Source organism: Capra hircus, chromosome 13 (assembly GCF_001704415.2).
Source record: "Capra hircus breed San Clemente chromosome 13, ASM170441v1, whole genome shotgun sequence".
NCBI lineage: Eukaryota > Metazoa > Chordata > Mammalia > Artiodactyla > Bovidae > Capra > Capra hircus.
The window spans coordinates 51365782-51388129 of record NC_030820.1 but is presented as its reverse complement, the minus strand read 5'-3'; the positions used below and the strand labels follow the sequence as shown (position 1 = coordinate 51388129).

Genomic DNA, 22348 nt, shown 5'->3' with positions numbered 1-22348 from the left:
AACTGTAGATTAAGTATATGACACCCTCAGCATATTCAATTTACCAGATACCAGATCTCAACTCTTAATTCTGATTTGATTCTTTTGCTAGAAAAATTTAACCCACTTAAGTCCTGATAAAATTCTAAAATTACCACAAATAAATGGATACTTCAAACTCCACTTTTGTCTTATCAAATAATGTGTTGAGTAGCCCTGAGAATTAAAAAGACAAAAAACTGATTTTCTCTCAGCGCTGGAGTCTATGAGAGGATTGACAAAATCCCGACAGGTAAATTATCTGCATCCACAATCATTTGAAAACATTTCCAAATAAACAGTTCAAGTACCTATCACTTTTAGCACAACCAAATATTTGATTTTATCAGTTTTCCTATATTTGCAAGACTGCATAGTATGGTATTTCAGAAAAGTGAAGGGGAAACATCAGAATTCTTTGGTATCAAAGTTGACTTATTTGCATGGTGAATGATAAGGCCTTACTGGGGACCTGAAAATATAAGCTGATGAATGGGGAAGAAAACCATACTGACAAATTAAATTAGGCCTGTATAACTGCCAAATGCCTTGCTCTCTCAGTTGTATTCTGTAGCATGGAGTTTTTCAATTTTATTCTGGTCTACTAGGCAGTAGCAAATCCATCCCAGAGCTTGCCTAAGGCCATTCAGAGCACTGAGTCACAAAATCTAGGCGACTCACCGAATGTGAGTAAAGTACAGAAAACATAAATTCAGATTCCAGCAGCAACAAATGACTAAAGCACAGAGGTTAGCCATGTTGGTGTTAAAGCACTTGGCTCCAACTCCATGTTGGTGTTAAAGCACTTAGCTCCAACTCCACAGGATGAAGAACCTCCAAGAGTCTGCACTAAGTGGGCAATGAAGCATCACCTGAGGAGGCCCATGAATATAACTGGTATGGAGAGGCCCCAAAGCTCCCTGAGTTAGGAGAGAAGAGCTGTGTCATGATTTGTACAGAAAGAAACATGGCAATTATTTTTCTTATCCCCGGATATAAAAAAACGGAGGGAGATACCCATAATATCCTTAGGCTTGTGCAACCAGAAATTATCTGTTTAAAAAAAAACGGGGGGGGGGGTTATATATCTTGTATTGTTATTTACTAAAGACTCAACCTGTCCCCGATACTAAGCAAATGCCGCAGGGCCTTGCTACTCAAAGTGCAGCCTGCGGAGGAGCAGCATCAACCTCACCTGGAAAATGGTGAGAAACGCAGAATCTCGGGCCCCACCCCAGACTTACACACTCCGAATCTCCAAATTTCCAGGTGAATCGCATACACTGAAGTGGGATAAGAGGAGTGGCAAAATATTTCATTACGTTCTCACAAAAGCCCTGTGAAACAAGTACTGTTATTCGTCTCACAGAGGAAAAATCAAGGTACAAGTAAGAAGTGGTAGTGGTAGTCGTTTAGACCTGTCCGACTCTTTGCGACCCTATGGACTGTAGCCTGCTAGGCTCCTCTGTCCATGTAATTCTCTAGGCAAAAATACTGAGGTGGGTTGTCAATCTCTTCTCCAGGGGATTTTCCCGACCCAGGGACTGAACCCGGGTCTCCTACATTGCAGGCAGATTCTTTACCATCTGAGTCATAAGCCGCTTACCAAAGGCCACAGGACTCCAGGTATCCGAGGTTCTCCCTAGAGCTGGTCCTGGCACAGGTGCCCGCAGCTCAGGCCTGGAAGCGCGGCCCAACTCGGCAGGGAGCGCCGCCACGGCCTCCTCCCCGGCCGCCGTCACTCACCTGAGCTTGGCGAGTGCCGGCGACGCAACAGCACTCGCCACTCTTGCAGGCTGCGGAACCACGAAGACTTCTCCGGCTTCACCCTGGCCTCACAGCCCCCACTTCCGGTAAGCTGCCCGCTACTTCCGGTTGATGATCGAGTGACGGGTGCGGCCGAGGCTCAAAAGACTCTGTCAGCGTTTTCCAAGGACGTTTTTCCACAAGAAGACGTCACTGCGGAGTCAGGACCTGCGGAGGGAAAACCCCGCAGTGGATGGATCGCTCTGGAAGTCACTGAATAGCCTAGATACAGGTTCTAATCTCAAACCGCTACTCAGGCTTTTATGGCCTTGGCGAAGTCCTGTAAATTCTCTAAGCCAGATTTCTCGTCTGCACAGAGTGCTCGCAGGAGAGTTGGTGATGGATATACGAACATGTTAGGAGAAATGGATTTGAAGAGCTGGCTGAGGCGGCCAGAGCTTTGGCAGATGAGCCAGGGTGATCCTCCACCTCCTCAAGTAGCGGGGCTCCCACCTGAGTGAGTATGGGCAATTAGGCAGGGAAGAGACTCTCGAGACTTCCAGGAGCACTTGCCAGCAGACCGCCCTTACTTGGAGGCACTGGAGACTGCTGATCAGGGTGGTCACACCTCGTCGGTGCTTTAAAGGGCTGTGAGGGGGACCTGAGAAATGGTGCTCCCTCCAGGGCACCATCTTGACAGGTAAACAAAATCAGTGTAAGGAGGACACTTCACTGCGAGGGGCAAGCCTGGCATCCCAACTCCTGAGCTCTGTGGAGCGCGCTGTTTGCCTCAGGGTGCGCATTTGAGGCCCCAGACCACTGACACCCCTTCTCAGAGAAAGTTCTCTCACTGAAGCCAGATCACTGAGTTGCCGATTATGACCGTCCTTGCCAGCAGAACCGAGAACGAGCCAGCTGCTGCTGCTGCTGCTACTAAATCGCTTCAGTCGTGTCCGACTCTGTGCGACCCCATAGATGGCAGCCCAACGGGCTCCCGATTCTCCAGGCAAGAACACTGGAGTGGGTTGCCATTTCCTTCTCCAGTGCATAAAAGTGAAAAGTGAAAAGTGAAATTGAAGTCTCTAAGTCGTGTCCGACTCTTCGCCACCCCATGGACTGCAGCCTACCAAGCTCCTCCGTCCATGGGATTTTCCAGGCAAGAGTACTGGAGTGGGGTTCCATCGCCTTCTCCAGAGAACGAGCCTAGGAGATGAAATAAACCGTAATTTCTCCTCAGCAGCTGTGACAGTCCCGTTCCTCTTTGCCAAATACTCAACTTCTCAGCCTCTCTTGAAAGGGGAAGAGCATCCGACTCAGTTCCAGCCCACCAAATTTAAAGGAAAGGAAAAAAAAAAGGAAGAAAAAAATTTTAAGGGAAGGATGGTGTGAAGGTTCTGGGAAACCGTTTACTTTTTTGATAAAGTGCTGCTGCCTCAGTCACTTCACAGAACTGTGACTGCTGCCTTGTGGCATGGAGAGAACAACATGCAAAGGATGGGAGGAGGATGGAAAGTCTAGGTCCTTGATGAACCAACATCTCTGACACTTAGAGCATACTTATGTCCAGACTGTGTCAGGTGAAGAAAAATAAACCACTCTTTGGGGTCCTGTAAATCAGGTTGTGTTATTTGTGGCAGAGTATGGAGAAGGCAGTGGCACCCTACTCTAGTACTCTTGCCTGGAAAATCCCATGGGGAGGAGCTTGGTAGGCTGCAGTCCATGAGGTCGCTAAGAGTGGACACGACTGAGTGACTTCACTTTCACTTTTCACTTTCATGCATTGGAAAAGGAAATGGCAACCTACTCGTGTTCTTGCCTGGAGAATCCCAAGGACAGAGGAGCCTGGTAGGAGGCCGTCTATAGGGTTGCACAGAGTCGGACACGACTGAAGCGACTTAGCAGCAGCAGCACATTCTTAATTGAGGAGCTTTGTGAGCCCAACCAAAGGAATTATAAACATGCTTGAAGCACTTGAAGCACACGTGGGTCCCTTCTGCCTTTGGAGCCACACCACTAATTACAAACTGATTCTCAGCCTTCATATCTACGTGTTCTGCCCTCACGCTTTGGCTAATCAGAATGCTACAGACTGTCCTGCATCACCTTCCTTCTGACCAATAGTCTAGTATCCAAGTTCTGAGCTGGAACTAGCTTGAAACCCTTTTGGCAACAGTCTGAACTGAAGAGAAAGCCCCTTCAGGCAGGAAAGTGAGAGCACTACTCTTCCTGGACAACATGGAGGAGATTGGTCTTTGATCCAGCCTCCTGGCATGGCCCCGTGAGCACCTCCGGTCTCATGCCTCCTCTGGAGTGTTTATTCCAGCTTTGCCCTCCACAGTCCCCTCACCCAGCCTCACCTCCCACACCTGCAAAGACACAAGCATGCCAGAAGAGTGCCACTCAAGAGGCTTTCTCCATTTTATTTCTTTGGGAAAAGAAAACGAAGTCTTTCCATCACATATGGTAGAGATATATATTTATATATATTTATATATAATTTCTTTTGTGGTTGGAAATCCCAAAGCTGAGTCTGTTCATATTTTTTTCTACATTTAAATTTTTTTTTCATACTAATGCCTCCTCTTCCTCCTGCCCCTCTGGCCCAGGCCCAGGTTCTGGGGCCGGTGCAATGAAGGGTGAGTGGAATAGGCAGTGATTGCCAGGACAGCCCCCCACCCAGCTCAGAGAACTGGTAAGGGGCACCAGAAGGGGCTGTGCAGAACAGAGGCCACAAGGGCACTCCTGTTTGTGTGTGGGGTGCACAGCTCGTTAAACAGTCACCAGTCATGAGAGGAGGCTGGTCAGGGGTCGGGGGATTGCTCACAGTAGTTGCCAGCTCCCTCCAGCCTGCCCCACAAACCCAGTCTTGGGGGTGGGAAGGAGAGAGTTAAAATAAAAATACAAGGGCCGAGGGCCAAACCTCCTCCGATTTTTATTGCTGGTGTGTTAGAAATTTGCCTTTCCCTTCTTATTTTGGGAGATGGACTCTAAGAGGGCCCCCAGAGGAGGAAGTGACTGGCTGCCCCAACCCCCACTAATGGCCATGCCAGGACTACCCTGGGCAAACACTGGGCTACCTCAGGCCTCTTGGACCCAGGGGTCAGTGATTCTCTCAGTTCAGCCTTGCTCTTCAAGAGCAATCATAGTTACCCCCCCCCACCCCCCAAAACAAGGGCCTTGGGCTCAGGCTTGGGCCCAAAGGAGCTAGGAAGTGGGCAGTGCACCAAAGATCAAGCAGAGTTTTCTACTGGAAGAAAAGGTGAGGTTTAGGGGAAGAGGTGGCCTAGGACAATGATGTTCTGAGCATGAAAGCAGTAGGCTGAGCACGAAAGCAGAAGGTGGCTGAGGGAATCAAGTGGGAAGACATAGGAAGACATCACAGACACTCATAGGACCTCAGAAATTCGATGAGGGGAGTGCCTGAGAGGCAGATGGCACTTAATAACTGTAGTTAGAGCTGGATAGTGGCCCTAGGTGTGGGGTCAGCTAAGCAAATGGGGCTGTTGTCCTACAGGATCCTGGTCAGAGGGGTGAGGGTAGAGCTAAGAAGCCTCCAGGTGACCCTTTCCATGAACAGGACAGCAGAAGTTCCCTGGGTACCGAGCCTTCAGCCTCAGCCCTTACCTCCTCCAACATACACATACAGACACACACTCAGGACTAGCCCAGGCTGTAGAGACCTTGGCAGGGAGGGGCTAGGCAGGTAGCCCTCTCAACTGCAGGCAGGCCATCTGCTCCCACTTGTCCTGCCAATCTGCCCAGGGAGGGAGAAGAGTGCAGGAAAGAGGGAGGCCAGGAGCCCAGAGTGTCAGCTTTGGCAGACCCCACACAGTCCCCCTCAGGCTACATGGCCTAGGAGATTGGTACAGAGAGCATCTCTGGACACAGGGTGGCCGACAGTAGCAGCCCAGACCCACCAAGGGGCTGGGCACCTCATGGCTCTGCAAGGCCTACCACCTCTGCAACAAGGGAATGCCAAGAAAAGGAGCCCGAGCTCCCCTGCAGCCTGGGCCCTCAGCCCCATTCACTCTGCCCTCCCCCTATTTCCTCCTTGGGAGGTGGGTTGAGTGGGGCTGCCTAGTGGGGCAGTGGTAGAGCTGGGAGGCACCCAGTGAGGGGAGGGGAGGGGCCTGGTCACAGCTGCTTTGAGAACCTCTTTGGTCTGGGGATTCAGGGGAAATGGGGAAAAGAGATGGCAGGGAAGAGGATACTGGGGACTCTGGCCTTTGACTGGGTACTTGTCAAAAGGCCACATGCCCAGGTAGGGGCTTATATTTCTGTGGACTCGATGCGCTCAAGGCGGGAGGGGGTCCAGGCTTTCTTCTCCTCCCCGTGTTGGGGTGTAGGTGTGCTGGCACCTCCCGCAGCCCCTCGCTCTCGCAGCCGCCGCTCTAGCTGCTGGTTGCGCTGGTACATCTCCACATAACTCAGCTGCAGCTGCTTCTGGTACTCGATGACCTTCTCCTTCTCCTCCAGCCACACTCGGCGCTCCTCTGCAAAGCTGGCACCCTGGCGCTCCCGGGCTCGCCGCTCAGCTGCCAGCTCAGCCTGTAGCCGCCCCACCTCCCGCCTCAGGGCCCGCGTCCCACTCTCCCCACCAGCATCCACCTCCCCATCCAAGGAAACCAAGGAGGCGGCAGCAGCCACCCCAGCCTGACGGCGCATCTTAGCCTCATCGCTCTCGCAGGTGGCCAGTGCATCCTGTGGCTCAGCCGGGTCCACTGGGGTCAGCGCCGGCTTGAGGCAGGCAGAGGGCAGCTCTCCCTCACCCAGCTCCAGGCTGGCCTGTTTGCTGCTGAAGGAGTCCCTCAGGCTGAGCAGCTGCTCCTCCTTCTCCCGCAGGGAGGCCCGGCCCTCCCGCAGCTGTGAGCGCAGCCCAACAATCTCATTCAGCTTCTGGGACACGTCCGCCTGCGAGTCCTTCAGCTGCTGCTTCAGAAGGGAAATCTCCCCAGCCTTCTGGCATACCTGGGCAGGGGCAGATGAGAAGAGAAGTCAGGGGGAAAGGAGAACTCTGCTTACCCCCACTCTAGCCCCCATATCCAGCCCCAGGGCATTAAGCTGCCCCAGGACTCAGGGTCAGCTCATCATGGCAGAAATGACAATTCAGGGTCCCCTCCTCAGACTTGGGACGACATGGCTAATCTCACAGAGCTTGGGACTGCTCTGGTCCTCACAGACACTGCCAACTGATGCGGCCACAATCTTCACTCCCCTTGCGATAGTTGTGGACTGCTACTCTGGTTTTCTCCAGAGAGACAGAAGAAGGGAACACAGGGAGATGCCCACGCCCCAGTCTGCACCTCCCACTTAGTTTCCTCCATCCGGGGCAGGAAGTCGGCCTGTTCCTTCTGGCAGGCGGCAACCTTGTCCTCAAGCTCTTCCCGCTGCCGCATCAGCCGGGCTGCCTCCTCCTGTAGCTGCTTCTTGTCCTGCTGCAGCCGCAGCACCTGTAGCTGCAGGCCTTGCTGGGCGCGCTGGGCACGCCGGGCCACCTGCTGCAGCTTGCCACTGCAGCCCTGCCGCAGCTCAGCCAGCTCACGCTCCCAGGCCTTCTGCCGCTCCTCCAGCACCTGGGCCACTGCCGCCTCACTCTGCTCCAGGCTACGCCGCAGAGCTGCCACCTCCTGCTCCTTCTCCCACAGCCGCTCCTCTAGCTCCTGGATCAGAGCACTGGGCGAAGGTGGTGAGCAGGCCGCAAATGGCAGGCCTCCTCCTCCACCCTCCCCGGATCCCAGGTGACCTGGTCGCCCCATGGATGAAGATGACCCACTCTTGCTGGAGGCCCGCCCACTGTCAGACGTTGCCAGGTCCTGGTAGCCCGACCCACCACTGCTGCCACCACCACTGCCACTACCATAGCTGGCAGTGCCAATGCGGTTGATGTGGCTGGTGGAGGCACTGAGGGGCGCCAGGTGCTGGCTATAGCTGGAACTGTAGGTGGGCAGGCTTGTGAGTGAGTTCCGGCCTGAGTCTGAGAGGCCGCTCCCACCCCCGCCCGCTGGGGTCATGGTCCGAGACTTGTCCAGTCCACCCTTGAGGCCACCAGGGCCCTGTCGTCCCTCAGGGGTCCCGTTGGTCTGTGGGGGGCACAAGTTCTGCATGGAGTGGAAGTTCTTGGGTACAACAGGCTTGAAGGCCGAAGGCCGAACTAGCGGCTCTGAGCACTGCACAAAAGCAAGGAAGAGGAAGTGGGCATCAGGATGGGGCCTTAGCCTTGGCCCCAGTCTCTTCCCTCTGATCTAGACTTGTCCAGCCCCACCTCCACCCCCATTGGACCTCCATCCTGGGAGTCTCTCCTGGCTGGAGTCTTACCTTATGTCCATCACCTGACCCCCTCACAGCCAATTCCCCGCCCAAGGCCCACCAGCTGGACTTGACCCCCAAGGCTCCCCAATCCAGCTTCTATCTCAGTCCCTAAAGCTCAAAAACATCCAAGAAGGCCCACCCCACCCTCTTCTCTGGGTTGCCGCCTATCCCCAGAAAAAGGCCTTAAGGACTGACCTGGTCTAGCTTGCCAGAGGTGGCCAGGAGCTTGGGCGGGTGGCTGGGCTCACGATACTGTGGGGGGGCCTTATCACTGCCGCCACTGCTGCTGCTGCCGCCGCTGCTGCCCACCACGTTGCCACAGACGTCCGTGTGGTCGCTGCCCCGTAGCTCGCCATTGAGGTAGAGTGAATTGGCGAGAGCCTTGTCCTCTGAGGGGTAGCGGCCTGGCCTCTCCCTGCTGACCCCACTGCCACGGGGACCAGGGAAACTGCCCTGGCTGCCCCCACCCCCCGTGCGGGTGCCCACACTTTTCATGGCAAACTCCTGGGTGTGGGCCACTCCACTGCCCACACTGCCCATGGCCAGGCGAGGGTCTGGGGGTCCGAGCTCAGAGGGCCGAGGGGCGAAGGCCAGGAGGGGATCTCGCCCTGGGTCAGCACGCACAGGCAGTGTCTCCAGCTTCGCCATGACTAAGCCAGGGGGGCACTGTGGGCACAAGTAGGAAAGCAGAGAGAGGTCAGTCCCACCCCCACTCCCACCACCCCATCCAAGCCTGACCCAGCACCAGCTGAACCTGCCTTTCAGTGTTCCCTTCCTTACAGTGGGCCCAGGAGTTCCCAAACAGTCAAGGTAAAGGAATGGGGCTGGGGAACTAAGGACGACTTGGTAATAGGGGCTGCCCGTTGTACACCTGACAAAGCCCAATCCCTAGGGACCATACACCTACCCTCCTAGCTTTGCCATCTATACTCAGTATTCCACTCTTCAACTCCCACCTCAGACCCAGCTTCTTCATGGGTTTGTCCCCCAGAGTCAGTGACCCACCCACCCCCAATTCTTCACTGCAACCTCAGAACTCAGGTATCCTTTACTCTGGGTCTGGACTCCTATATCCCAACCTCATGGGCTGGGAAGATGGGTTTGGAAGGGGACAGCAGTACCTGAATTCAATAGGGGACCTCAGAACTTAAGGGAGGGAAGCCCACCCCTATCCAAAAATTGTGGATGGGAGTCCTTCCCGGTCCCCTAACCTAGGGTGTTGCAGTCAAGGACAGAAGTGGAGGCTCACTACCGGCGCAGGATCCTCTCCTTGCCTCTCCAAGGGGGTGGGGGGCCGATGGGGCCTCAAGCCTGGGACCCTCCGAGGCCCGGTCTGCAGGGGCCATGTGCCTCACTCTCGCAGCTCGGCACGAACCAGCTACGCGACTTTGGACCGGCCGACTGAGCCATCCCGGACTGCAGTTTTCTCCTCTGCGAAATGGGAGGAATGGAGGACCTACCTCGCAGAGCTGCCGCGTGCCAGGAACCCCAGGGCAGCGGGCGCGGGACAGGACGGAGGTATTGGGGGTAGGGTGGGCGGTAGCTGCCTGGGCGGCACGCATCTGGGCCACCTAGGACATGCGCCGCCCCTCGCGGACGGCCGGGGACCGCGGTTGCAGCGTGTAGCACGGGGCCCTCCCAGAGGTCTTCCCAACTTGCACGCATGGGGGTCTGGCACGAGAGGGCCCCCTCCCCACGGTCAGTACCTCGGCAGAGGCCCCGGAGCTGGTTGAAGCCGGGGCAGAGGACGCAGCGCTGGCTGCGGAGGACGCCTGCCATGCCTCCCTCCCGGCCTGCGGTTCCCACAGGTGGGCGGGGGCAGGGGCGGAGCCTCGGCGCCCAGCGGCGCCCAGGATTCCGCGCCTGCAGAACCCCTCCAAGAATTCACTGCCTTCGTGAAGACTTCCTGGATTACTCCCCTCCCCCGCTCCTTGTGGACCTTGACCCTGCTCAGTTCACCGAGAATTCCTCGGAGCCCTTCTGTGGGCGTGCGTCCCCCTCCCCCCAAGGCTGGCCCACCGAAGCAGTGGGGAGAGGGGCCTCGGGTTACCTGTGCTCTGGAAGGCCCTGCTTCCTGGTTCCTTTGTCTCAAGTCCGCACCAAAGGAACACCTGCCCCAGAGATCCTCATATTCAACCGGGCAGGGGCTGTAGGCAGTGCCGGCCGCGAGCAGACGCTCAAATACAAGTGCCAAAAATGGCAGGGGGCGCCCTTCAGGCCTTTAAACCCTGTCTTCCTTGTCTGCTAAGATGAAGGGGTACAGGTGGCAGTCCTGGGCCCCTTGAGTGCTGTTTCAAACTGTCTTCTACCCAGATGCCCACTTCTAATGCTGTGTTGAGGATATCGGGTCCTAGACCAGGGGAACCAAACAAAAACTCTTGCCTTTCAGGTGTCTTCTAGCCACACCTAGAATTACAGCCCGAGGTGGTTGGAAAACTCCCACAAACCAGTCCTCACCACTTTTGTAAAATTCCATTCTACCAGCATCTCCCCGCCCCCACCCCAGGTGTGGAGAACAGGCATTGACCACCTTCTTTCCTTAAGCTAATCTGTTCCACACATCCCACAAGGCTGAGCAAGAGAGGGTCCAATCAAAGTGCAAGTGCAGGTGAAAGTGAGTGCTTACTTTCATCTGGTGCCCTAGGTGCTGCTGCCGAAATCTTGATGCTGTGCTCACCGATAATGAACAGAAATATGGAGATAGAATATCCCCCTCCCATCCTAAACATGACTCCCTTCTCTTGCCATCTCTGGATGCAGTGTAGGAAGCAGCTGGGGAGTCAAAAGGGTGAAGGCTGGGTGTTCTGAGGCTTAGAAACAGTGGGAACATCTGGTCAGGGACGAAGAACTGACAAAACATCATACAGATGGGGTCCAGGGGTGGGGCAAGGGAGGCGTCTGGACTGGGACACCAGGATGGGTATGATACCCTTAATGTGACAGGAGAATGTGTGGGGAAATGGGTGCTTTGAGGAAGACCAGAGAAAGATATCTCTCAGGTATCAGATACAAAGAGAGACTTAGGTCATGAGCGTTCAAGCGTGATGTGGGTGGGCTCCAGCATGGAGCTCCAGTGGCAGAGCCCCCAAAGCCTGGGTGGAGAAGTGAGAGCAGGAAGAAGACCAGGAGAAGGCAGGCCCTGAAGACCAAGATGGAGTATGCTTCAAGAAGGTAGGGGCACTCCTGGAGTTAACAAAGGGGCTTATTCATAAAACTGGGATTGGAGAGGGTGCCCTGAATTTGGCAGGTGGAAACATCACTAGTGCCAATGAGAGAATGATTTTGGGAAAGTGGTGCAAAGCAGAGCCAGACTACAGAAGTGGGGGGAGGTGGGGGTCTGGAGGGAAAGAGTTCCCTTCTCTTTTGAGAAGGCAGTAATTTAAGGTGGTTTGGAATCCAAGGGCTCTTTTCTAATTTTAGAATTTAACATGGTAGAAACCTGAGTGTGGTTATATGCTAAAAGAGGGTGTCGACAGTGAGATGAGAAAACTAGGCAAGGGGGTTCCACCAGAAGCCTGGGTGTGGGCCGGAGCAAACCTCAGGTCATGAAAGTGAGAGGATAATGTTTAGGAAGGTGCTTTGCAAACTGTAAGGTGCAGTACAAATACTACCTTCCCTGAGATCCAGGAAAGGAGACTCTGACCATAGATTGGGGCTGATCATATGCCACCCTGCCCTATGGTTTCCCTGGATTGTGTGTGGTCACCTGAAGGCCTGGGTGCCCAGAGTCCTGGATGGATGGAAATGAGGTCCCAAAACTGTTTCCTGAGCCTCCTATCCTTGTGGTCTTTCTCTGGGAATCATTGACTACCAACCCACTGCAACTCTCCTTGGAGCCTCACTCCTTGAAGAGCTTCTTATTATAATTCTAACCTATTACCATCAACCCTATGCAAGTGTTCTCTGCCCCTTGCCTCCCCCAAGCTCAGACTGCTGCAACTTCTTTCTACAAATCTCCAGCAGGGACTGGCAAGACAAGGAAGGGCATGTATCTCCCTGATAGGCAGAAACTGAGTCCAGAGGAAGGGTTTGAGCTTCATTTGTGGGTCAAGGTCCTGAACTAGCCCAGGTAGCTGAGTATGGTCTGCAGACAACCTCATGGCATTAGCTCAACAACCTGGGATGACAGCCTATTGCCTGAGTCTGCCTCTATTTCTGTCCTATCCACCCTCACTGCCTGGGACATTACACACAGTATTAGTGGTCACGAAGGGGGCAAATAGACTATACCTGGGAGTTAGATGGGCAGGTCCTTCCATCCTATAGTGACCAACCAGCCCCTCCACATGTGTGTCCCTCCTAAAGCTAGTAACACTATACCCTTCCCCTGGGGTCTCAGAGCCACAAGCTCAGCCCATTCACCCCCTAAAGATCTTAGCAGCCCCTCCTGCCAGCATCCTTGCTGCGGGCTTCTCACTGCCCTCTCTTGTTCTGCACTCCCTCCCCTGTGCAGCTACTAAGAGACTGTTTCTAAAGGACAAGGCCGATCTTGTCCATGCTTTGCCCAAATTCTTTTGCAGCAGGTGCAATATAGACACTTATAGAGGTATCAGCTCCAAGTGGAAATCCCAGTTCAACTGATTAGGGGTGGAATTGCATGCAGGTTATTCCACTTTGAGTTCTCACACCTACCTTACAGGAATCTTAAGAATTGAATGTATTATGGGTAGATGCCTGGCATTCCTCTCAGCCCTCAAAACCACAGCTTGCAGCAGGGCCCCCAAGGACTCTCCTGCTGCTCATCCTATTTCCCTTGACTTGAGTCCCTCTCCACACTACACAAAATCTCTTCGCAGCTCTCTGTACCCATTCTGCACCCTTTAAGAATCAACCCAAATACTGCCTCCCAGGACAGCATCCCTGATCTACCCAGGGGGAGGGCTCTTGGAGCACTTGGTTCAGGCCACTCCAGGGAAATTTCATTCTGGGGCTGGCCTGTGGGTGCCCCCAGGAGGGGAACAAGCCACAGAATCTTGGGGTCTCTGTGCCCTGATTCGGAGGAGATGCAGAGAGAATGCATGTGGGAGAATGCTAGTTACAAGCAATGCAAAGAGGCAATGAATCCCGATAGGAAAATCAGGATGGGCTTCCAGGAAGAAGGACTGAGGGAGAAAAGGTATCAGGGGCACTATGGGGCTTTGGGGGAGGGGGTGCAGAGGTCTCCAGAACTTCTTGGTTGGGATGTGTGAGGGGAGATTCATCTTCTCTTGGCGACAAAGGGGGAAGGGGCCGATCCCCTAGATCCTGGCTCCGATAAATCCCGTGTTTCAGGACTGAGGGGGCTGACAGCGCCCCCCACACACACACCCCGATCACACACGCGCGCGCGCACGAGCCTCCCACACGGGAGTGGGGGGTGGTGGCAGGGGGCGGGTGTTCGCCCCCACGGCCCGCAGCGCCAAAAGATAGAGACCCCAGTCACAGGCCATCCCGAGGAGGTGTCCGGGGGGATCTCTGCGGTGGGAGAAATCCCTCCTGCACCTCCTGGAGCTCCTCACCAACGCGGGTGGCCCGGGGGGGCGGGGCGCAGAGGGAAGAGGTGACATAATCCGGGCCGCACCCCCTCCGGCCGCCACCTTCCCCCAGGCCCTGCGAAGCATCCATGACATCATCGGCCTCATCTCCACTCCCTTCATCCCTGGGATCCCAGCAGTGGGACGCTCCCCCTCCCCAGCTCCGGGTCCGACCGAACGAGCCTCGCGGTGTAGCGGGCAAGGCGAAAGGTCGGAGTCGAGAGGGGCGCCGCGGTGGGTCTGCCTCACTTACTCTCTGCCTCAGGGTCCGGCGCGGTGTCTTCGGCGCTGGCGCCGCCGGACCGGCTCGCTGGCGCGGCCAGAAGCCCGCCCGGCGGGGCGCGAGGCGCGGGCCCGGCTGCGCTCCGCGCCCCTCCCGCTCCCCGCCCGGGCCCCGCCCACCCGCGGCTGCGGCAAACGCAGGTCCGCCCTCCAGCCACGCCCCCCAAGCTCGCCAATCCCTGGGCTGAGGAGGGGCCCAGTGCCTTAACCCCTTTATCGCTGCGCCCTGGCCCGCGCGTGGGACACCTCTAGTTCACCCACCCGCATTCGGGGCGCTCTAAGCCGGCCCCAAGCCCTCTGCACACTCCATGTTAACCCTCTATACTCTTGGGCTCAGCCCCCCAGTCTCTCCTCTTAAATCCAATAGGACAGACCCTTCTTGAACCCCACATCTTTGGCGACAAGGAGCAACTCCTCTGAGTTGGGAAAGGGGCTCTAGACGCCGAGCCCCGCGCCCTATTCCTCTCTCGCTCCCGCTTTTCGGGACGCGGCTTCCCAGCGGACACCTTGAGACCTTACTACTAGACTGCAAGGTGGGGGCGGGGCGAGCCATCGTGGGTGGATACGACACCGCCCTTGGAAGACCGGCCCAGGCGCGGGGAGAAGCGGGCGGGCATTTGTAAGGTTTTGAGGGTCCTTGAGTCCTTCCGTCAGCCGTCGGAGCCGGTTTGAAACTTGATTTTCACGGAGGATCACCGTCGTTGGGGGGAAGGGAGGGCGACCAGGTAAAAGACGTACATTACAACTGAGCAGGGTCATTACAACTGAGCAGGGGTTGACTGCTTCATCCTGTGGACCGAACCTGGCAAGATGCCTTGGCCCTTCATAGTGAGAGGGAAAAAGGCGGTTGTGTCTGATATGGAGTACCAGCTTCGCACATGGTTGCCAGGTCTGTGAGAGAGGTTATCATTCCGCCCCAGGTGGCCCAGGAGGACTGCCGGGAGGAAGTCTGTCTGGAACGGAGGCCTTCACCTTGGAATAGGATAGACCAGCAAGCCAGGCCTAGGGTTCAGCATTAGCAAAATCTTTGAGGCACAAAGGATCTGACCTAAAAACTGCAGTTTCTCCACTCTGCTGGCATTTAAACATAGTACCTCTACTGTTACAGATGATTTGTTTGGTCAGCTGTCATTCTATTTAAAGTTTTTATTTCTATTTCCTGTTTTCTGAATTTTTCCATATTTGCTTTTATCTCCCATAGTGATTTGCAATGCAGAAAGCCTGTTTTTAATTCTGATTGTTGCCATTAAGTTTATCAAATAAAAATGAAGCTTATTTTCACAAATTATTAAAGTCAATGACAGATCATTCATTTTTATGTTCCTCCTGTGTAGAGAAATTTCCATCTCTTGGCCTGCTGCCCTCACACTACTTATATTTGTCCACTTAATCCAGGATGACAGACTCAGTTTTTATTTACACTTTTTTTTAAAGTCACAAAATCCTCTTTTTCAATAATTGTTTTGGCTTTTGCCAATGATTTGTTTAATTGGTAACATCACTGACAGTTTCTTATGCACTAATTTTTCTATTCCTCCTTCAGACTCATCTCCCAACTTGACTAGTGATTTCAAAATGAATTCCAGGATGTTACATTTTTCTAAGTCTTTGCCCTAGGTGACGGAGAAGGCAATGGCACCCCACTCCAGTAGTCCTGCCTGGAAAATCCATGGGCAGAGGAGCCTGGTAGGCTGCAGTCCATGGGGTCGCTAACAGACACCACTGAGCGACTTCACTTTCACTTTTCACTTTCATGCATTGGAGAAGGAAATGGCAACCCACTAGTGTTCTTGCCTGGAGAATCCCAGGGACAGGGGAACCTGGTGGGCTGCCATCTATGGGGTCGTACAGTGTTGGACACGACTGAAGTGACTTAGCAGCAGCAGCAGCCCTAGGTGAGAATCCCTTTCTGCTGTCCTTACACACAGGGTGGCTTAACTAGTTATAGAATTCTTGAATCTCAGACTTTCCCCCTCAAAATTCTCTTGTCCATATCCCATTGTCTTCGGCTCTTAAAATAGTAGCAAGTACATCTGAAACTAATATTAAATGTCAATTATACTGTAGCTCCAAAAAAAGGTAGCAAAGCTGGATTGGTCTCTTTTAGGCGAGCAAATTGCCTGGTACTTATTGGGATTTTTCTCTATCATATTATTTGTGATGGTATGGTATTTCTTCCAGAAATGGAATTGTTGGGTTCAAGGATATAATGTATTTCTTATTTTAATAAATCACCCAATTGTCTTCCCAAAAGACTGTACCAGTTTATACTCTCAAAAATATTTTGCGAGTTCCTATTTTCCTATAGCCTCACCAACATGGAGTTTTAATTTTTGTTAGTCTGATACACTGTTTTTTTCTTTTGGCCTTCCTCATGGTCTGCAGGATTCCACAACCAGGAATTGAACCCAGTATAAATCTTAGTATAGGCATTATTCTATTAAATTTTCAGAAACAAAAAAAGTCTTCCTTTCAACTGAGAAAAGGTCTCTTCTAGTATGTTCTTGTCCATTCTATGAACAGATTGTTTTGGACTTTTTTTTTTTTTCCTCTAAAATTATCACACTGGATTACCACTATCAATTAAATCTTTGTCCCTTTTCTCTAAATCCTGGGGACAGTATCTCAAGTTTTTGGTTTTCACCATCACTGATTTAATTTTCACAGTTAAGGGTATTCTATTTTCTCAAATAAAACATTTCATTCTGTTCATTTTAGTTTCCTTTCGTTTTTCCATCTATCTCTGTCTTGATCTCAACTTAATATCTTTTTATAGTTCTTTGTTCTTATGTCATTAAGAATGTGGTTTTGCATCTTAGGAACACCAGAAAAGAGAATACCATATCTGACTCTGTTCTAATGCATACGGAAACCTTGATATTTAATGATACGGACCCTTTTCTGGGAAATAAAATTACAAAAACAAGAAAGATGTTGAAAATACTATCCAAGAAAGATGTCTGAAGCAGGTTCGAGGCCCAGATGGTTTAATGGAAGAATTCTTTCAAACTTTCAGTGATCAGATAATCTTCACCTTGGAAATTTCTATCAGAGCCCAGAAAAGTAAAAATGGTATTTCATTTTATGAAGCCACCATTCCCTTTATACCAATTACCAATTAAGGAAGAAGGATAGAAAAAGAACCAGTCATACTGATCAGTTTGGGGTGGGGGAATCCTAAATACAAATCAAGGAAATAAAATTAGATATTATTGTACAAGAACTTAATCCATGACTGTCTTAAATGAGAAAAAACAATCATCAAAATAGATGCCAAAAAGTCATTCAAAAGTAAAGTAAGAACTCTCATAATTACCTAGGAAAGGTTGACATTAAGATTCAATATTTTGTGCTACCTTGACATCTGGTAAAACCCAGAGGGCTTCCAATGGCCTAAACCAAAAGTGGCCCTAGTCAAACAATCCTCCTTATCAAATGGATGAGGTACAGATTCTGCTTATTTCTGAGTACTGCAGTGGGTCTCAATTCTCTATCAGCCCTCAGATTTATTTTAAAAAGCCAATCATATCCCCTGCAGGAACCAGGGGGCACTCACCCTCTTGCTGCTACAAGGCTAGCCTCCCACAGTCTCTGGCTGTTCACTCTATTCCTTAGTGCAACACCTCTGTGGCCCTGTGTAGCTTGTGGTGTTGTTCTCTCCCGAGCTGTGAGTGTATGTGTTGTCAATCTCACCTGCTCAGTGCCAGGTATTGTGTTTGGCTATCCCCATAATCCTAAAGTGAGAATCTCTGCCTCACCAATAGGGTGAGGAGCAAGTGATCAAAACAAGAGTATATCAGAATAGCAGGAAAATTCCCTGGCCAGTGGTTATGACTCCATTTTCACTGCCAAGGACCTGGGTTCAATTCCTGGTTGGGGAATCCTGCAGATCATGAGGAAGGCCAAAAAAAGAAAAAAAAGAGTATATCAGACTAACAAAAATTAAAACTCCATGTTGGTGAGGCTGTAGGAAAATAGGAACTCGCAAAATATTTTTGAGGGTATAAACTGGTACAGTCTTTTGGGAAGACAATTGGGTGATTTATTAAAATGAGAAATGCATTATATCCTTGAACCCAACAATTCCATTTCTGGAAGAAATACCATACCATCACAAATAATATAATAGATGTAAGAAGCTAGTCATTGACATAATGGTTGTAATAGTAAAAAAAAATAGTTTTTCTATTAGTAGAAGATTGATCAAGTGAGTAACAATGCAACAATGCAATGCAAGTCCAAAAAAAGCAAGTGGCAGAATAACATGTATACACACTATACTCTTAATTTTTCTATTATTTTTAAGAGTATATACGTACATGCATAGAAAAGTCTGGACAGATACACACCAAACTAATAACAGTGGCTACCTTGAGATGGTGGGATTTCTGGGAGTAGGGCAGAAGAGGGGACTCTAGGCACTTTGGTAATGTTTGCATTTTTACAACAAGCATGTGTTACTTTTGTTTAAAAAAAAAAAAACACCTTTATTTTAAGGTAAAGAAGTTTGCCTAGAAGAATAAACAGGTGAGTAAACTCTGAAAATTTACAAAACTATTAAATTACACATTTGCTCAAAAATCCCTGCCCTAATGGAGTTTGCACTCAAGTAGGAAGAGATGATAAGTAAAATATACAATGAATTAGAAAGTGGTAAGTACTAAAGAGAAGTTGAGATTGCAGGGGATCCCAATTCAGAATAAGGTAGAAGGCCTTGCTGAAGAGGTGCACTCAAGATACAGAACTGGAGGGTGGGGAGCAAGCCTGAAGTTAAAAAAAGAGATTTCTAGGATGAAATCATTTTATCTATAATAAAATGAGCTTTTCTTTTTCAATGTTTTTCTTTTTCTTTTTAAGCTTTTTCTTTTTCAATGTACTAACTAAAGCTTCCAGATAGAAAAATGGCTATTTAAACATTATTTTAATTGTAGTTTTTAATAAGATCAATAACTACAGAAAGAATTGCATTGTTATAGATCTACGTTTTATTTTGGGGTGGGGGGTCCATGCCAAGTGTCATGTAGGAACTTAGTTCCTTGACCAGGGATCAAACCCATTCCTTCTGCAGTGGAAGTGCAGAACCACTGGACCATCAGGAAAGTCCCAAAGATCTACTCTTTTAAACGGCACTAGCTCTAGACTGAGTTTTACCAACCTATATAACAGGTCGCTCTAAACCACAGGAAAAGAAGGAAAGCTCTCTGTGGACCCAAAGATTATCACACTAAGCACAGTAAGTCAGAAAGACATTTATATATGAAATCTAAAATGTGACATGCATGGATATATCTACGAAACAGAAACAGACTCATAGAGAACAGATCTGTGGTTGCCAAGGGGAAGGGGAGGTGAAGGAGAGAAGGACTGAGAGTTTGGGACTAGCAGATGCAAGTATTATATACAGAATGAATAAACAACAAGGTCCTACTGTACATTAGAGGGACCTATATTCAATATCCTGTGATAAACTGTAATGGTCCAGCAATCCCACTCCAAGGAATATATCTGGAGAAAAACATGATCCAAAAGGATACATACACCTCAGTGTCCACTGCAGCACCGTTTATAGTCAAGACATGCATGCAACCTAAATGACTATCAACAGAGCAATGGATAAAGATGTGGTACATATTACTCAGCCATTAAAAAAGACAGAAGTAATGCCATTTACGGCAACATGGATAGACCTAGAGAGTGTCATACTGAGAGAAGTAAATCAGAGAGAGGAGACATATCATATGACATCCCTTATATGTAGAATCTAAAAACAAATGATACAAATGAGCTTACTTACAAAACAGAAAGAGACTCACACACTTAGAAAACAAACTTACGGTTGCCAGGGGGAAGGAATAGTTAGGGAGTGTGGGAAGGTCATGTACACCCTGCTATATTCAAAATGGGTAACAAGGACTACTGTACAGCACATGGAATTCTACTCAACATAATTTGTCAGCCGGGATGGGAGAGGGATTTGGGGGAGAATGGACACATGTATATGAATGGCTGAGTCCCTTCACTGTTCACCTGAAACTACCACACCGTTTTTAATCGGCTATACCCCAATACAAAACAAAAAGTTTTAAGTCTGAATTAAAAAAAGAATATACATATCTATATATAGCTGAGTAACTTTGCCATATAGCAGAAATTAACACAACATTGTAAATCAACTATACTTTAATTTTTAAAAAAAGCTAATTTATTTTATAAAGGTAGAATAGTCTTAATGCCAAAATCTGACAAATGAGATTAAAGAAAATTATGTGATTGATAAACCACTTGTCTTCTCCACTGCTGCTGCTGCTGCTAAGTCGCTTCAGTCGTGTCCAACTCTGTGAGACCCCATAGACAGAAGCCCACTAGGCTCAGCAATCCCTGGGATTCTCCAGGCAAGAACACTGGAGTGGGTTGCCATTTCCTTCTCCAATGCATGAAAGTGAAAAGCAAACGTGAAGTCGCTCAGTCGTGTCCGACTCCTAGCGACCCCATGGACTACAGCCTACCAGGCTCCTCCGTCCATGGGATTTTCCAGGCAAGAGTACTGGAGTGGGGTGCCATTGCCTTCTCACGTCTTCTCCACTAGTTTATATTAATAGCATCTATGTAGACAGGATCCTTTATTTAAAATTCCATATTCTGATCTTGGGCTTCCCTAGTAGTTCAGCTGGTAAAGAATCTGCCTGCAATGCAGGAGACCCTGGTTCAATTCCTGGGTGAGGAAGACCCCCTGGAAAAGGGCTAGGCTACCCACTCCAGTATTCTTGGGCTTCCCCGGTGTCTCAGATCGTAAAGAATCCTTCTGCAATGTGGGAGACTAGGGTTCAATCCCTGGGTTGGGAAGATCCCCTGGAAGAGGGCATGGCAACCCACTTCAGTATTCTGGCCTGGAGAATCCCCATGGACAGAGGAGCCTGGGGGGCTACAGTTCATGGGGTCACAAAGAGTCGGACATTCCCATCACCCAGCACAGCATTCCCATCTTAATACTCTAGTAAGCAAAGATATCCAAGTCCTAATTCCCAGGACCTGTGACTAAGTTAGGTTACATGGCAAAGGAGAATTAAGGTTGCAGATAGAATGAAGTTTTCTAATAACTTTAAAATCAGGAGATTACCCAGGTGAGCTGTATGTAATCACAAGGGTCCTTAAAAGTGGAATCAGTAGGTGGGTGATGGTGGGGGAGATGTGACTATAGAAGTATGGTTTGAGGGATACAACATAGCTTGCTTTGCAGATGGAGGATGGAGGCTCTGGGAATGTGAGTGACCTCTTACAGATGGAAAAGAGCCTCCAGAAAGAAACATAGCCCTACCTTGATTTTAGCCCAGTAAGACCTGTGTTGGATTTCTACATAACTACAAGATGATAAATCTGTATTCTTTTACAACACTAAGTTGGTGGTAATTTGTTACAGCATCACTAGAAAACTAATGCAAGCATGTAACAGACATTCAACATTCATTTTTAAATGATGAATAAGGCCACAAAATCCCTGAATCTATAGAAAAATGGGTAAAGACAGAAATATCATCGGAACTTCCCTGGTGATCTAGTGGTTAAGATGCCACGCTCCCAAAGCAGGGGACCCAGCTTCAGTCCTTGGTCAGGAAATGAGATCCTGTATGACACAACAAAAACCCAGCATATATTTTAAATATATATATATATTATACATATACACACACACACACATCATTCACAGAATACAAATGGCCAATAAGCAGCTGTAAACATCTTCAGCTGATATTGAAGATATGCAAATAAAAACCTACCAAATTAGCAGTCGGTTGTGATCCTTTGGGATCACACCTACCCACCAAGTTATCCAGAAGGGAGTTAGAGGCTTCTTCTCTGGAGTGATTGGGCAGTATCTCTAGATGCCAAAATGGAGAGCAGGCAATCAAATCCATGCTAAAGTTTGGATGTTTGCACTAAAGCTTTTTCTAGCTGTGCTTGCTTCATAAAACAAATAAAAACCTCTGAATCTGTGCCAAAAATTCCTAGGAATGACCAGTAAAAGTCTTGGGGGTTATCTAGACCAATATAATACTTTAACTGAAATGTTGATGACCCAAGTATGATGGGGTATTTTACAACCTGATGATGTTTACACACACACACACACACACACACACACACACACACACACCCTGGGCCCGTGAAAATGGAAAGCGAAAGGAAAAATACAAAAACATTATTAGACTGTGTTCTCCTTTTTTACTTCTATTCTTTACTAATTGCACATTTTACCAAAGATAGAAGATGGCTTATGCTTTTATGTTCTCCAGGAATTTTTTTTGTAATATTTTTCTTTTCTGTTTTTATATAATTGATGCTTTGTTTATACTGACAAAGAGACTTATCTGTACTTATATGATATAAACCTCATTGCAAGTTATTTAGAAATAGGTAAAAAGGAATACAAGTCAACACCCCACCCACCATTTCAAGTGAGTTTTATGTACTCACATCTATTT

General features: G+C 49.7%; 1 protein-coding gene across 5 annotated transcripts; it reads right to left on the bottom strand.

Moving 5' to 3' along the window:
* On the bottom strand, positions 4219–13960 carry LZTS3 (leucine zipper tumor suppressor family member 3). Of its 5 annotated transcripts, none has more exons than XM_018057417.1 (5): positions 13840–13960; positions 9285–9504; positions 8269–8739; positions 7068–7931; positions 4219–6732 (listed from the first exon to the last, which is right to left on the bottom strand). In XM_018057417.1, the coding sequence occupies exons 3-5, from the start codon at positions 8719–8721 to the stop codon at positions 6034–6036; spliced, it is 2016 nt and encodes a 671-aa protein (XP_017912906.1). In that variant the 5' UTR covers positions 8722–8739; positions 9285–9504; positions 13840–13960; the 3' UTR covers positions 4219–6033. The 5 variants fall into 5 exon arrangements, with proteins under 5 accessions (XP_017912906.1, XP_017912910.1, XP_017912909.1 ...); XM_018057421.1 differs by having other exon boundaries at positions 9323–9504; XM_018057420.1 differs by having other exon boundaries at positions 9326–9504.

Coding starts and splice junctions, on each gene's coding strand:
- LZTS3 (XM_018057417.1), bottom strand. CDS start 8,721: ATGGCGAAGCTGGAGACACTGCCTGTGCGTGCTGACCCAGGGCGAGAT. Junction 7,932..8,268: donor CCTCTGGCAAGCTAGACCAG/GTCAGTCCTTAA, acceptor GCTTTTGTGCAG/TGCTCAGAGCCGCTAGTTCG. Junction 6,733..7,067: donor TGGAGGAAACTAAGTGGGAG/GTGCAGACTGGG, acceptor GCCCCTGCCCAG/GTATGCCAGAAGGCTGGGGA.